Raw genomic sequence first — 15,210 nt, 5'->3', positions numbered from 1 at the left:
AGGGCTCAAATGAAGACACAAGAGGAAGAAAGGCCAGGCTCAACCACTCCCCCCATTCCCAAGAGGAGATTTGACAGGGAAGTTAAACGCATGGACTTGGAAACACACTGTCCGGGCTCCACTCTCAGCTATACCTCTTTCCAGTGCGTGACCTTAGGCAAGTCATTTAATCTCTCTGTGCCTTGGTTTCCTCATCTTTACTCGAAGATAACAATAGAACCTACATCATAGGGTGATGCTGAGGGTTAAACAAGTTAGCAAATATAAAGCACTTAAACAAGGCCTATGACACGGACCAACACCGTAAGAGCCATCTAAGTGATAGTACTATTAATTCCCTTCCAGAAGAAAAGCCTGCCTGTCCAGAGAGCTGAGGCAGGGCTGCTGGGATTCATGTGGGACAGATTTCAGAGACACCAGCACCACTGTGGAGACATCAGCCCCATTCTGGGGTGAAGAAGGGGTGACAGGAGGCAGGGAGTTCCACTAAAGCTGTGAGCCCAGGTCGGTGAGCACCTGATGGCAGGCAAGGGCTGCCTTGCCTGCATTGAGGGGGAGCTGTGAGTGAGCCCAGTGTACAGAGGGGTCAAGCTCCCTCGACATCACAGGGCAAACTGATCATCTATAGAAGTTTAACTGTTTAGGGGAGTAATGGCCCCCAAATATGCTTCCCCCATCCCTCTTTGTTACCTGACTCAATTAGAGAGTCCCAGTCAGGGAACATAACTGGGGTGGGGGGGAGGGGAGAAGCAGAAGGAAGGAATTTTGGGGTTTCCTCTGCCCTAAAGGGGAGCTTGCCAGCTGTGATTCTGCCCACTGAAGGAATCAGGAATCTACTCTCATCAGAGGTTCTTGGCATCGACTACATATTCGAGAAATATTTGTTAAGCTCCTACTACGTGTGAACAAGACACTGTGCTAGACACTGTGAACAGTAAAAGCTGAATTAAACAGTGTCCTGGTCTTCAAGCAGCTTCCAAGTGCGAGCTCCCGCTGTCACCACTGCTGCCTCCCTGCCCACGCACTTATACACACAAACCCCCCAGAGGGCGAGAAGGGGGCGTCGGCAAATGCCAGCAAGATCGAGTTTTTCTTGTTTCCCTTTCTGGAAAACACCGTTCCCTCTCTGCACTCATCTCACCCTGCTCTCTCTTCCACAGCCCCCTTTCCATCTTTCTCTCTGGGTCCCTTCTGCCCTTTCCCCCAGGCTCTGCGACCTGCTTCCCTCCCCAGCTACACCCTTCTCCTCACCCGCCCCTAACCTGCCCAGCCGTCTCTATGCCATCTTCTTTTCCCTGTTTTCTTCCCTTGGCTCCCCACTCTCAGTCTCCCCAGATGCCAGCTCCTCTCTCTTCCTCCCCCCTGCTCCCCTCTCCTGGGTCTTCTCTTCCAGCACCGGGGACAGCTCCAGCCCCCGGAACAATGGACCCCACCTTAGGGCTCCTCTATAAATTCTCCATCTTAGTGCCTTGCCCAACTCGTGATTAGGGAGTAAGATGGGGGAAGGGTTATTATCAACAGGACCAGCTGCTCTTCTGGGGGTGGGAAGGGAGTCAGGGAGGAAGGAGATAGAAAGAGGGCGTGGCTCTTGTCTGGATTGTGCGTCCCTCTCCAGGGTAGAGAATTTGTCTTCCACCCCTGAGACTGACATCACTGATGTCAGGGGAAAGGAGGTGGGAGTGGGGAGGGGGGTGTGGAGGGGGGAGGTTTTTGTTGAGGAGAGCGCGGCCGGAGAGCAGAGCTCCGGGACCCAGGTGACCGGGAAAGCAGGCAGCCCCAGCGGCGGGAGCAGCCAGCAGCAGCCCAGGCCCGGGGACCGGGGTGGGGGTGGGAGGGGGGCTGAGGGGAGGACCTGAAGGGAGGCGGCAGGGCCAAAGGGACCCCCGGCGCCCTGCCGCCATCAGAGATCAAGCATCTGGCATCAGGGATCTTCGGACCCAGCAGAAGGATCAGCCACAGGGGAGGTGTCCTCCCAGGGAAGCCAACGAGAGCTCCACCTGCCCCACATCAGGAGTGCCCCCCCCAACGCTGCTGGCAACCATACCAGGACCCTAACCCCTCAGCCTGCAACCCCATCACCCTCCTCAGGCCCTTTCCTCCACCTCCAGCTCTAATCTCAACCCCTAGTTCCCAGCGCCCCTGCTACCACCCTAACCCTCCAGGTCTTGGCCACACTGCCCCCCATCCTGGGATAGCTGCCAGATCTCTGGGAGGGAGATCGTTTGCTTGGGCTATGCCCCCTGGTGGCATGACAGTGTCTGCCTAGACCCCTGACCCCTAGCCCTCAACTCCCTGGGCCTCCTTTGTGTGAAGAGCGGCCCCTCTGCTCAGCACTGTGGTTGGGGCCAAAGGGAAAGCCAGCCCCGGCCACCTGCCTCCTTGCTGGGCAGCTCCCCCTGGCCTTCGGGCCTCTCCCTGCTCCCCTCGGCCCCTTCTCCTGGGCCGCCCCAATGAAGGAACCGGATGCCATCAAGCTGTTTGTGGGGCAGATACCGAGGCATCTGGAGGAAAAGGACCTGAAACCCATCTTCGAACAGTTTGGTCGGATCTTCGAGCTGACTGTCATCAAGGACAAGTACACCGGGCTGCACAAGGGTGAGGGGTCAGGCCAGGCTGGAGAGGCTTCAGGGAGTGGGCTGGGAGGTTGGGAGGCTGGGAGGAGGTGGGGAAGCCAGGCTGGAGGGATGGAGTGGCTGGAGAAGGCTGATCTGGAAGGAAAAGAGTTCACGGGCTGGGGAGTGTGGATGGAGGAGCTAGAAGAGAACTCAGCTAGGGTGACCAGGGGACTCCAGGTGGAGGACCAAGGAGAGCCTCTCTGGGGGAAGAGTTGTCAAGGTGGCTGCAGAGATGTGGACCCCAAAGTTGAGGGGGATGATGTGGATGAACTCAAGGAAGGATGGAGGAACGAGAGAGCTGGTTTGAGAGATAAGGAGCTGGGCAGGGGTGTGTGTGTGAAGGGGGGCAGCATGCACAAGACTGAGAGTCTTAGTAGCCTCAGATACTATTGGGATGGGGGTCGGGACACAGGGTCAGGTGCTCAACCAGGAAAGAGTGGATGTTCATGGAGTGGGCAGGGCAGCTCCAGAACTAAAGAGAGGGACCTGGGAAACAGTGTACAAAGGACAGAGATTGGTAAAGATCTGGGAAGTGTAGGGACTCGAAAGTTAAGGGAGCTGGGGGTGAAAGAGGATGTGCCTCAGGCCTAAGGGCTGTGCAGCTAAGCAGGGTCAGGCCTGGGGTCAGGCCTTGGAGAGCCCCAGACACCGGGAGTCAGAGGGGCCACGCTGCCTCCCCCTCCACCGGCCCAGGGACTCCCGCTCCCCACTCTTCCCTTTCCTTCTCTAGTCCGCTCTCCACCCTCCACCTGCCTCCCATGGAGCTGGAGAGAGAGGAGGAAATAGGGAAAATGGGAGAGGAGAGGGCTGATGATGACCAAGATGGAGGGAGGTGGAGGCAAAGAGAAAGGGGAAAGGAGACCAGCTAAGGAAGAGAGAAAACCACACTACACGTACTTGTCTGGAGATCACATGCCCCTTCTCCTCCCCCCACACAAAGCCCCAGCTCCCACAGCCCAGGCGTTCTCCCTCTTCCATCACCCCACCATGGAAGCCTCCCGGTCTCGGGGTCTCTGCCCTGTGCTCATCAGCCCAGAGACTCCGGGGAAGAATGTGCACCCCCTCTCAGACACCTCCCCGCCCCAGCAGGCAGAAGGTGGCGAGAAGGGACAAGCTTCCCAGTCCTCAGTTTCGTGGGGGGTAGGGGGCCTTTTAGGGAGGGGAGACCCGGGACTCACCCCCGACCCGGTCTCTCTGCCCCTGCCCCTCCTCAGGATGTGCCTTCCTGACATACTGTGCCCGCGATTCAGCCCTGAAGGCCCAGAGCGCCCTGCACGAACAGAAGACGCTTCCAGGGGTGAGTCCCGGCCTTTTCAAGGCCAGGGGGCTGAGAAGGGCCTTAGAAGGGGCACCACCTTCCCAAGACACTGAGTGTATATTCCACCTCCTCTCATCACCGGGAAGCCCCTACCTCCTTGTAGCACCCCTCCTCCTTGCTGAAGATGCACGCATTTCTTCTCACCAAGAGAGAAGGAAAACAGCGATGAGCAGAGTAGATATAACCCTTGCAAAGAGCAGAGGTAGCCCTCTCCCCACTTCCCAACCTGCCCCTGGGGCAGCGCTTAGAGGAGGGACTTAGCTGGTTGGGAGGCATGGGGAGAAGACTTTGGACACCAAGTGTAGGGCCGAGTGAGCAGGAGGCACTCAGGCACTCTTTCTGGCTCTGGGGAGGAAACCTGGCTGTGAAATGGGGGAGGGGTGCCTGCGGCCCGAGGTGGGCATCTGGTGCCTGCCCGCCTGGCATCTCTGTGCTGACTTCTGAGGTCCAACAGGCTCACCTCGCGTCTCCCAGGAAAAGCCGCGGGAACAGTGCCACAGGGCATCAGGGTGGTCAGGGCCTGGTGGGCCTGGGCTGGGAATAAGCCCTGTGGAGGGCGGCAGCGGGCAGCAGACAAGGGCAGGGGCAGTCATCAGTGTGGAGGATCGGGCCTGACCCCACCAAGTGTGCCCAGGGAGGCAGGGGGTGCCTCTGACGTGGCCTCCCTCCTGCAAGGTCAGAGCTCTTTGTCTGCTTCCCAGGCAGCCTTGCAGCTCGTCCCAGGCCTGGGCTGGCACGGGCAGGAATAAAGAATCTCAGACTGCCCCCCAGTTACCCATCCTGTGGCGAAAGGATGCGCCACTCCCTTTCTGTATCTATCGGCTTCTGTTGTCTTCCCTGGAAAGTACCTCTTGAGAGCTAACTCCACCCTTCCCTCCAGCCAACATTTGCTAAACACAGTCTGAGTGCTGGAGACACACCTGTCACATCCTCTTCTCCTCCCCTCGTGTGGGAATGGAGATGGAGCCCGATTCTCCAGCTCTTCCTGGGAGAGAAATAGACAAAACAGATGGGAAAGGGGGGGGGGGATCTAGGAAAATTAGAACCACTCCCAACTTCACACCCTCCATGGCTCTGTAACCCTCTGTGGCCCTCAACCCTAAATACCACTAGGACAGCAGATCCACTGCCAGCTCCCCACCTTCACCCCACTATCTTATCCCAGTCGGGGGCAAGGCAGCCCAGAATAGCCATCGCCCACAGAGATAAGTATCTGTGTATGTGTGAGCAGGCTCGGGCTCTAAGAAGCATATGTGTGTGCGTGTGTGTGTGTGTGTGTGTGTGTGTGTGTGTGTGTGTTTGGGCACATGAATCCCCGGGAAGCCCGGTTCCCATCACATGACCTCACAACTCTCCTCTCTCTTTCCTCTGGGGAGGCCCCTCACAAATCAACAGTTTTCATTTCCAGTGCCGTTTCTCTGTCTTTTTCTGTTGTCTCCTATCTCTCAGAGCCCCTGTGGAAACCAGAGGGGGACAAGGGAGAAGGTAGAAAGCAGGGGTACTGCAGTGGGGACATGGGTGAGAGAGATGGCGCCGGGTGGGCAGGAGCCCCAGGGCCATCTGTGCCAGCTGGGGGCTTCTGCCCTGGCTCTGTCCCCCTCCAGCTGCCTGTGTGGCTCAGGCAGGGCTACGCCCTGGGTGTGGAAAGGCGCTGCCTCCTCTTCCTGAGGTAATAAGGCCCAGGGTGGGAGGCGAGTGAGAAGGGAGCCCCGGTTAATAATTGTCGAGCCCTGCCCCAAGCTCCCAGGTGAGGCTGAGTTCTCCACTTTGGCCCTTGCCCCAGGGGACAGAATCCAGAGGCACCTGACAGAGCCTTTAGTAGGAAATGAGGGGTTCTATCCTCCAAGGGGCCCCCCGTGCTGGGGGTTTGGGGGAGCAGATGTCTATAACCAAGCTCTGCCTGACCCTTTGTGCCCCCAGGTCTTTTCTCAGCCACCTGCCCTTCTGGCAGCAGTGTTTCCCCTCAGATAGTCATTGAGTGTGAGTGTGTGTGTGTGTGTCCACTGTGTCAGCTCTTGCACAACTGTGTTGGGAAGTTCCTCCTACTGTCTAACCTCCATGCCCTCTGACTGCAGGTTCCTTCTTTAATGGGGGCGTTTACCCGCTCTCCTTTCTCCCCATCTTTGTCAGCTCAGAATCTGGAAGATGCCACCATATTTGAGTGATGCTTCAGGCTGCAGAGAGAAAGAATGGGAGCTGGGCCTATGGCCATGGAACCGCATTTCCTTCTCTCTCCCCTAAGAGTTCCCAGGAGAGGCTCTGTCACAGGTTCCCGGATTCTTCCTAGGAGCAGGGTGTGACCCCCTGGAGGTGGTGGTGTGAAGGACTCCTTCTGTCTGGCCTGTGCTTCCCCCTCTACTTGGGCCAAAATCCCACTCTGGGGACATGGGTCCTCCCGGTCATCTTGCTGTTGGGCAGGTGGATTCTGGCTCCATGGAGAGGACCTGTGTGTGGTCTGGGACACCGGGCGCAAGTCTAGAGTCGGGGGTGGCAGGGCACCAGGCCTGTGCCCTCAGGAAAATTAGATCTGTGGGCATGGGGAGCTCTTCTTGGAAGTGGGGTCTTAGCTATTGGTGAGAGGGACTTACTTACAAGTGACCATGTTGGTAGGGGTCTCAGGGATACTTGGTAGGAGTATAAATAGCCCCTTCTTCTTTGGGAGGCCCTGGAGAGGGCTTATCACCTGGCGGGTGGTAGCTAGGGAAGAGAGGTGCCCGCGCCAGGTTGCCCGGTAAACAGGGCCCAGCTGGACTCAGGGGAGGGGGCAGGTGTGACCGAGCTGAGCTAACAAAGGCTGAGCTTCCCACAGGAAGTGCCAGGCCAAGAAGGAGAGGCTGGGAACGGGGCACTGGGGGCCACTGAGGGAGGAGTCCGTCTATGAGGGAGTGGGGAGAGCCTCCCGTCAGCGTGGTCTGTGCTGTGGTCTGCGCACTTGTGTGTGTTTTTGTGCGAATCCATATCAGCTGTGGATATTTATTGATATGCTATTTTTGTGCCTGGGAGCCTGGCAGGGAGGGAACACCATCCTTTCTCTCTGGATCCCAGGTTCCCCATCCCCACCTAGAGCAGCAAATCCCCAGGGGCCTGTTGGGAAGGGGTTAGTGCCGAGCATAAGAATTCCCCGACGCTGTGACTCCAGTGCGGATCCTACCTCTCCTGTAGTGGGAGCTGGGGGGCTGGCTGCTGAGCTGCCCGTGAGGGGACTTCCTGATGGCTTTGACCGGAGTACGGGAGAGAGGGGGAGTGAAAGACCAAGAGTCCTGAGTGTCTGACCCCCACCCCTTGCTACACACACACAAACTCACACACACAAACCCACACGCACTCCTGAGGAGATTGAACCTCCGATGGGATAATCCCAGATTGGTGGATAAAGCTGGGGCAGATTGGCCGGAGGATTTGTGTGACTGTTCCCCCTCCAACGCCCGCCCCCCCCACCCAGCTGCTCTCAGATCTAGAGACTGGGGGGGAGGGGTGGACAGGGAGGAAGTATTGGTTGAGGCGGGGCCTAGATTTGATCCGGGCTGAAAATACCTCACCTGCAGAGTCCAGCCAGACTGACTGGCATGGCGTGACACCTGGGAACAGGGTGCAGTGTGAGAAGGGGCAGGGGCAACTATCATTTCTGCACTTCTCTGTCTTAAGTGCGGACACACAAGACCTCAAGGCTAGAATACTAGAGCTGAGGGGAACCTGACTCTAAATCGCCTGATCCAGCCCATTTTACAGATGAGGAAGCTGAGGCCTAGAGGAGAGAAATGACTTGTCCAAGGTCACCCAGCCAGTGAGTGGCAGAGCCAGTCCTCGAAGTCCAGTGCCTTTCCTGAGGGTAACTTTTGCCCCACCCTCAGAATTTGGATGAATGGTTTCTTCTGTTTATTTTTTTGGTCACTAGAACTAGGGCTGCCCCACCATCAGATGAGTGGGGTGGCCAGGTGTGGCCCCAGCGGTCAAAGTCTTCAACAGCAAAATATTTTCAGATGTGAAATACTGAGTCCTTCCCTCCCTCTCCAGTTCCTAAGATGCTCCCCACACTGGTTAAGGAAATCAACCTGCGGGAGTCATTCCCAAGTCCTCTTACCAGACAGGAACATGGAGTGGGGAACTGTCTGCATTTCCACTGGAGGCTGAACAAAGGGAGATGCTGCAGGAGTAGGGAGAGGGTAGAGCTCAGGAGGACTTCCGGGTACCCGGAGAATCGCGAAAGAGCACAGGACAGCACTTCCTCCTTTAGAGCTGTCTTGGCGGTGAGACATCAAGGATTTGATCTGGAGGAGGAAGGCAGGAGCTTGGACAGTATGGCCCCTGCAGGGCCTGCTCAGCGCCTCCCTCCAGAATCAGGACGCTCTCCTGGGCCCCTCCCCCACCTCCCAGCCCCCACCAAATCCTCCACCCCCAGCATACCCTGTTCCCACCCCCCTCCCCACTCCTTCTCCGGGTGTGTGGAACAGCAGAAGTGATGACGTCACCATGGTCGCCAGGGCGACGGGGACGGATAAATCAGTCTGAGTGGGCGGTTGCCATGGCGCGCATTCTCCCGTTGCCACGGAGACTGGGCATCTGCTCCCTTTGTGCTGCCCGAGTGCCTTCCCCCTGGGGTCAAGGGGTGTAGGGGGGGCAGAAAGAGAGGCAAACACACCTCTAGGGGTCAGAAGGAAGTCGGGGCATCTGTGGGGTCTCCCTCAGTCTAGAGTCTTCCTTGGGGCTGCTTGAGGGGGTGGCCTCTGTTGCTCCTACTTTGTAGAACTGAGGCAGCTTTTGCTGAACAGCCCTTGGCTGGGCTCTAACTCAGGACCCGGGTCCTATGGGCAGCCCCACTCTCCCCCTAAGGAGAGCAGCACCTCTCCCTGGCAAATCATCTGGGGCCGTGCCTGAGCTTAGAGTCCTGCCCCAGGAGCATTCTCCTCTACATCCTCTCCTTCCACTACCTCTAATCCCCGCAGGTCCTAATCCTAAACAAGATTAAGCCCCATCCCTCCCTTCCATCCACACTTTAGAGGGCTGGGCCTGGGGCTTACTCCCTCTAGCCTCTCCACAGGTCCTGGCCTGGGGAGGCCTCCTGGGGTGGTCAGAGGAGGTCCCCAGCAGTTGCTTTCTCTTCTTCCCTTTAGATGAACAGGCCGATCCAGGTCAAGCCAGCCGACAGCGAGAGCCGAGGAGGTAGGTTCTGTACCTTGGGACTCAATCCTTCTCCCTCAGTCCGCAGGCCCAGCACTTGGAGTAGCTGAGGGGCAGGCTTTCTGAGGAAGAAAGTCTGAGAATTCTGAAGGGTTCCCAGTCAAAGTGGGCATAGGAGTCAGGGTGGCCAGAGGGGATGTGATCCAGCCCATTGCAGAGACAGCAAAACTGAGGCCCAGAGTGGAGTGCAAGTCAGTCCTTCAGAACTGGGATGCCCAGTCTATGTATCTGCAGCCCATCCCCCAACCATCCCTTCTTTCACGCCCTAGAGCCATCGGTTCGGGGTGAGGGGAGTTCCAGGGAAGAGCTGAAGGCGAAGGGGAGGGGTCTCTGCCTGCCCCAAGCTGGAGCAGGGCTGGGAAAGCAGCCTGGAGGCCCTGAACCTGCCCCTCCTCCTGTGCCCTACCCGCCAGAAGACCGGAAGCTCTTTGTGGGGATGCTAGGGAAGCAGCAGACAGATGAGGACGTCCGGAAGATGTTCGAGCCTTTCGGGACCATAGATGAGTGCACTGTGCTCCGGGGCCCAGACGGCACCAGCAAAGGTAGCCCACCGATACCCCTCCCCCGCCGGGCACTCCGCCTTCCTGCCCCTCCCCCACTGGTTCCGTGGGCAATGGGGACTGTCGGGGCCCTCAAGGGTGGGCACTCACCCCTTCCTCCTCCCTCTTGAACTCTCCAGGCTGCGCCTTCGTGAAGTTCCAGACCCACGCCGAGGCCCAGGCAGCCATCAACACCCTTCACAGCAGCCGGACCCTGCCGGTGAGTCCTGTTGCCCCAGCCCTCAGGCCTCTTCCAGCCTGGCTGGGCCCACGCCAGACCCTGGCTCAGAGGGCGCAGTCCGTTCTGGATAGGGTCTTTACTATCCAGAACAGACTGCCTATTATTGAATGACTATTATTCAAAAAGAATTTTCTGGCAGAAGAATCAAACCTCTTAGGGACAGCTTCCCCTTTCCAATAACATCTCCCAGCCCCTCCTCTCCTGCCTCCTCCAGCCCTCAGCCCTGGTCACCTCTCACCTCTTCTCCCTCCTTCCCATATCCCCACCCACCCCTCACTGGCTGGGCATCGGGACACTTGCTTAGAGGCCCTGCGTGCCCTCTGCACATTCATCCTGCTGCCCCACACATTAGCAGTGGGTCAGCTGACTGATCTCGCAGAGGGCTCCCCCAGCAGAACAAACCTCTCAAAAGGAACTAGCTGGCTCCCAAGGAGGTGAGCTTCCTATAACTCGAGGTTCTCCAGCAGAGGCTGGGCAAGCACTTAGCAGGGACCTGGGCGAGAGGACGCAGCATCAGATAGAGAACTGCGTTCCAGACCCTAGGATTCTACAACAGGCCTTGCAGATGTTCCAGGCTGGTTTTTATTTGGCATAGGCTGGTATGAAACTTTGAGGCTGCATCCCTGAGCACACCGTGAGGACTGGGATGTGGGAGCAGGGGGTGAGGTAAGGGGGTGGGGTAGCTACCAGGCAAGACGAGCTTGAGGTTAAACGTTTGCTGTGGCTGATCCACCCTGGGGAGGATTTCCGGCTCAGAATCTTCATGGAGAAGCCAGGACTGCCCTTTGCATTCTGGGAGCACTTTCCCTTTCCCAGCACATTCCTCTACGTTTTTTAGTCTGGCACAGGGGGAGGGTGGGATGAAAGTCTCCCTGCTTTGACATAGGCACAGTGATGGCTGCCCTCCCAAAGAGGCCAAGCCATGTGTGGTGGAACTGAGCCCAGGTCCTGAGGGCTCTGGGGAAGAGAGACCCCCAACTCTGCCCCTCTGACCACATGGGGGGGCCGGTGCCCAGGGTGCCTCGTCCAGCCTGGTGGTGAAGTTTGCTGACACGGAGAAGGAGCGAGGTCTCCGCCGAATGCAGCAGGTGGCCACCCAGCTGGGCATGTTCAGCCCCATCGCCCTCCAGTTCGGAGCCTACAGCGCCTACACCCAGGCCGTGAGCACTGCCCGCTGCCCCCCGCCCCGCCCTCACGCCCCCCAACCCCTCCTCCCCGTGCTGGGCTGGGCCCATCCCCAGGCTCTCCAGCGTCCTGCCCCCCAAACCAATGCCCAGGCCCAGGGTTGGGAGGGGAGCCAGGCCAGGGTGCAGGGGGGCTGGCCCCACTCTCCTCTCTTCCCCTGTCCCCAGCTGATGCAGCAGCAGGCGGCCCTGGTAGCGGCTCACAGTGCCTACCTCAGCCCCATGGCCACCATGGCTGCCGTGCAGATGCAGCACATGGCCGCCATCAATGCCAATGGCCTCATCGCCACCCCCATCACCCCATCCTCAGGTAAGGTCCAGGCAGGGCTGGGCTGGGTGTGAGTGGGGCAGGTCAGGGGAGCTACCACGTGGTGGGGGAGGGGAGGGGGGCACAGGGCATCACTCAGGGAAGCCATGGGGGCTGGGAGGGGTTCAGGGGTCAAAGAGTAGACTGCTTCCTCCCCTCTGCCCTCAGACTTGTTGACTGCTTCTCTGCATTTGTGTGTATGTGTGTGTCTGCTTCTCTGTTCTGTCTCTGCCGCTTTCTCTTCCCCAGGAACCAGCACCCCTCCTGCCATCGCTGCCACGCCCGTCTCTGCAATCCCTGCTGCCCTGGGCGTCAACGGCTACAGCCCGGTGCCCACCCAGCCCACTGGGCAGCCTGCCCCTGATGCTCTGTATCCCAACGGGGTTCACCCCTACCCAGGTGGGGTTCTCTGCCTACCCACCCCTCTCCCCGGCAACCATCCCAGCTATCGCTCTCACTGCCGGCAGGCATGACACACCTTCCCTCTCCAGGCTGTGGGGTGATAACGGCGCTTTCTCCTGCTCTGTCACCCTGGGCAGGGATGTTCCTTCCTGGTCTCAGCCAGGGAAGCTGAGGCACAGAGAGGCGAAGTGAGTTCGTCCAGGGTTGCACAGCCAGTCACAGACTCAAGTCTTGCTAACGCCAGGCTCTCCCCTCTCCCTACGGCTCTGTGCATTTCCACCCTCTCATTTCACATCCCATGCTCTCCCATGAGGCTCTCCTCCCCACCTGCCTGGCCTCTGCTCCAAGAGGCACTGGTGGGGCTCCCAGCGGCGTCCCAGCCCTGCCCTCACGGTCAGTGCTGCTCTCCCCAGCCCAGAGCCCCGCGGCCCCCGTGGACCCCCTGCAGCAGGCCTACGCGGGGATGCAGCACTATACAGGTGAGGAGCCCCAGGGCAGGCCCCGGTCCGGGTGGAAGGGTTGGAAAGAGCGAAAGACGCCCAGAAGTTGGGTCTGGGCTTCGTGCTGTCTGCCAGCCGCCCCGTCAGACTTCCCAGCAGGCCATACCTGTGAGGACACGCCTTTACGGGCACGGTCTGAGGCAGCTCCCCCTCCGACACCTCTCGGCCCTGTCCACTCCATCGGCCTGGGCGAGGGGGAGGAGGACTGGGGTGGCTGGGAGGGCCAGGTGGGGCAGGGGCCTCTCAGGAACCCCATTAGCTCTCTCTGTCCTCCCCCCACCAGCAGCCTACCCGGCAGCCTACAGCCTGGTGGCGCCCGCGTTCCCACAGCCTCCTGCCCTGGTGGCCCAGCAGCCTCCGCCTCCCCCCCAGCAGCAGCAGCAGCAGCAGCAGCAACAGCAACGGGAAGGTGCGGCCTGGGCGGGGAGTCCCAGCCAAGAGCCTTCAGGGATGGGGTGCCCTTGCCGTGGGCTCCAAGGCCAGCTCTGGCCCCGTGTGTGGGGATGAAACTGGGGGGAGGGGGGGCGGGGGAGGTGGCTGTCGCCCTGGCCCACATGTTGGGGGCTGCCTTCCCCGGCCCCCTGCACCTTGAGTCTGTCTCCCAGTCACTGAGCTCTTCCTTCTGTCTCCGCTGCCACCCAGGCCCTGATGGCTGCAACATCTTCATCTACCACCTGCCCCAGGAGTTCACCGACTCAGAGATCCTCCAGATGTTTGTCCCGTTTGGCCACGTCATCTCAGCCAAAGTCTTTGTTGACCGGGCCACCAATCAGAGCAAGTGTTTTGGTAAGAATATGATGATCCAAAAGATAAAATATAGCACATTTTGGCCAAACTCCAGATGAGGTCAAGATCTGATGCATTTGCAGGCACTTATGGTTGCAATGGACCCAGTAGTTGAAATCCAGATTGTCCAAGAGTCTGAAAGGACCAGTTTTTACACTCCTGACATCCCATACCAGCTGCTGCCCAGGCCCATCTCTTCCTCCAGAAAACCACATCTTTTCTCCTTAAGAACTGGTCAGATCCATGCTCTGTGAGGATTGGAAGAGGCTCGGGAACTGGGGAAGTTCAGCGGTCGAAAGGAAGGCTTAGGGAGCAGGGTTTAGCTGCCTTCACTCTTTGAAAGGCTGCTTCAGGGGAGAAAGGGGATGTGCTTGTCCTCTGGGCTTCAGAAGTCATTTAGGGTCCGGAGTGGAGGTTTCAAAAGGCAGGTTCTGAGCTATCCAGGCCAAGGAAGGGGTTGCCGCCCCTCAAAGAATGCTGAAAGGAATGTCCCAGGGTGTGCGAGAGGCCGGACTGGACTCATTCACTCAGCCTGTCAACAACTACTTACCGAAAGCCTCCTGTGTGCTGGGCAGTTTTCCGGGCATTTGGGAGACCTGGAGGAAGTAGGGTGGTGACGGGAAAGCAAAGAGCAGGCCTCGGCCTAAGCACAGGACAGTGGGGCGGGGCGGGGTTGGTGCTGGGCCAGGCCTTATGCCCCTCTCACCTCAGGCTTTGTGAGTTTCGACAATCCAGCCAGTGCCCAGGCTGCCATCCAGGCCATGAACGGTTTCCAGATTGGCATGAAGCGCCTCAAAGTCCAGCTAAAGCGGCCTAAGGATGCCAACCGGCCCTACTGAGGGCCCCAGGTGGGTCCCGCTCCCGTCCTGTGACCTCTCCAGCCCCGTCACATGGCAGCCAGGGCCCTCACTTGGACTGCCCCCACCCCGTTTCCCACCACCCTCAGGGATGCCCACCCCTGACTCTGGGCACTTGAGGCAGGGATCTGCAGCAGCTTCCTCAGCTGTTTTTCAATCACCCAAGTCTCTCTCTCTTTCACTTTCTCTCTCTCTTGCTCTCTCTCTCTCTCTCTCTCACACACACACACACACACACACACGCGCGCACACGCGCGCATGCGCGTGCGCACACGCACTCCCACTGTGACCCCAGAGAGAGCCGGGTCTGTATATGTCTGTGTCCACTCCCTAGAACCTGCCCAATATCTGGTCTCGTTTGTCTGGTCAGTGTCCATGTGTCTTGTGTGTCTCTCTTTCTGGTTTTCCTTTAGGTTGGAGTAGAATTAGGGGAGTAGGGTTTGGGGAATAGGGGGCTGGTTTAGGGTACTGGAGGGTCCTAGAATCACTGGCTCCTAGAATGTCTGTTGTCCTGAGAAGTGGGGACAGCAGGTCCCGGTGCCCTGGACCCCAGGTGATTTCCCTCATGTAGCAGTAGACCCATGGGACAGGGGAGAGTACACAGAACAGACTGGGGGGGAGTCCGAGTGACAGGGCTCTGGGGAGCAGCTTTGGTTCAGGTGGAGGCGGCTGGAATGCTGGACTGCCGTGAATTTCACTTAACAGGTCCCCTCCTCCCCACTGCCCGCCACCCGCCAACCTCATGGCCACAGAGCTGTGAGCTTTCATTACTTTTGTGTTGTTTAATCTCCTTTGGACCAAACCCCTGAAAAAAACACAACCCAAGAACAATACCCACATTTTCTGTTTTTCCCCCTTTCCCCCCAATCCTGGCTGCTTAACTCCTCCCACCCTGGGGGCCCCCCAGCCCAGGGCCCGTGTCCATTGTCGGCCGAAGCCCCCATCCCCGGACCCCTGCTCCGGGCCCCTGTAAGTTGCATGGAACGAGCGTGTTGTCTTTGGAGCCGATTGTTTGTTATTTGGGGAGGGGGCCGCGGAGGGAAGCGCCCCCCAGCCCAGAGTCAGGGCCGGGGGCAGCTCGCGGGATGTGCTTGGTCAACAGTGGTTGGTGACTGTGGTCTGTGTTCCGTGCATTTCTCTCTCGCTTTCTTTGTTCCTTTCCAAAAAGGAATGAGAGCGCCCCCTAGGGGCTGGGGGGGGGGTCCTCGCTCGCCCCCACGAGACTCCAGCCCTAAGTCCAGCCCTGGTTCCACCCCGGCCTGCTCTGCTGCCCTTTTGCGGAT

General features: G+C 58.8%; 1 protein-coding gene across 20 annotated transcripts; it reads left to right on the top strand.

Moving 5' to 3' along the window:
- The first annotated feature begins 2,450 nt into the window (after window positions 1–2,450).
- Window positions 2,451–13,909, top strand: CELF3 (CUGBP Elav-like family member 3). Of its 20 annotated transcripts, none has more exons than XM_068540813.1 (14): window positions 2,451–2,595; window positions 3,830–3,912; window positions 9,045–9,093; window positions 9,525–9,653; window positions 9,791–9,870; window positions 10,908–11,048; window positions 11,244–11,385; window positions 11,632–11,781; window positions 12,198–12,263; window positions 12,506–12,511; window positions 12,568–12,629; window positions 12,675–12,693; window positions 12,927–13,010; window positions 13,782–13,909. In XM_068540813.1, exons 1-14 carry the CDS (start codon window positions 2,451–2,453, stop codon window positions 13,907–13,909), a joined length of 1,284 nt encoding a protein of 427 aa, XP_068396914.1. The 20 variants fall into 20 exon arrangements, with proteins under 20 accessions (XP_068396914.1, XP_068396913.1, XP_068396907.1 ...); XM_068540812.1 differs by having other exon boundaries at window positions 10,908–11,051; window positions 12,571–12,629; XM_068540806.1 differs by having other exon boundaries at window positions 10,908–11,051; window positions 12,927–13,070.
- Window positions 13,910–15,210: the final 1,301 nt, after the last annotated feature.

This window comes from Eschrichtius robustus, chromosome 3 (assembly GCF_028021215.1).
Source record: "Eschrichtius robustus isolate mEscRob2 chromosome 3, mEscRob2.pri, whole genome shotgun sequence".
Taxonomy (NCBI): Eukaryota; Metazoa; Chordata; class Mammalia; order Artiodactyla; family Eschrichtiidae; genus Eschrichtius; species Eschrichtius robustus.
Note: the sequence above shows the minus strand (reverse complement) of the source record. Positions and strands in the feature narration are given on the sequence as shown.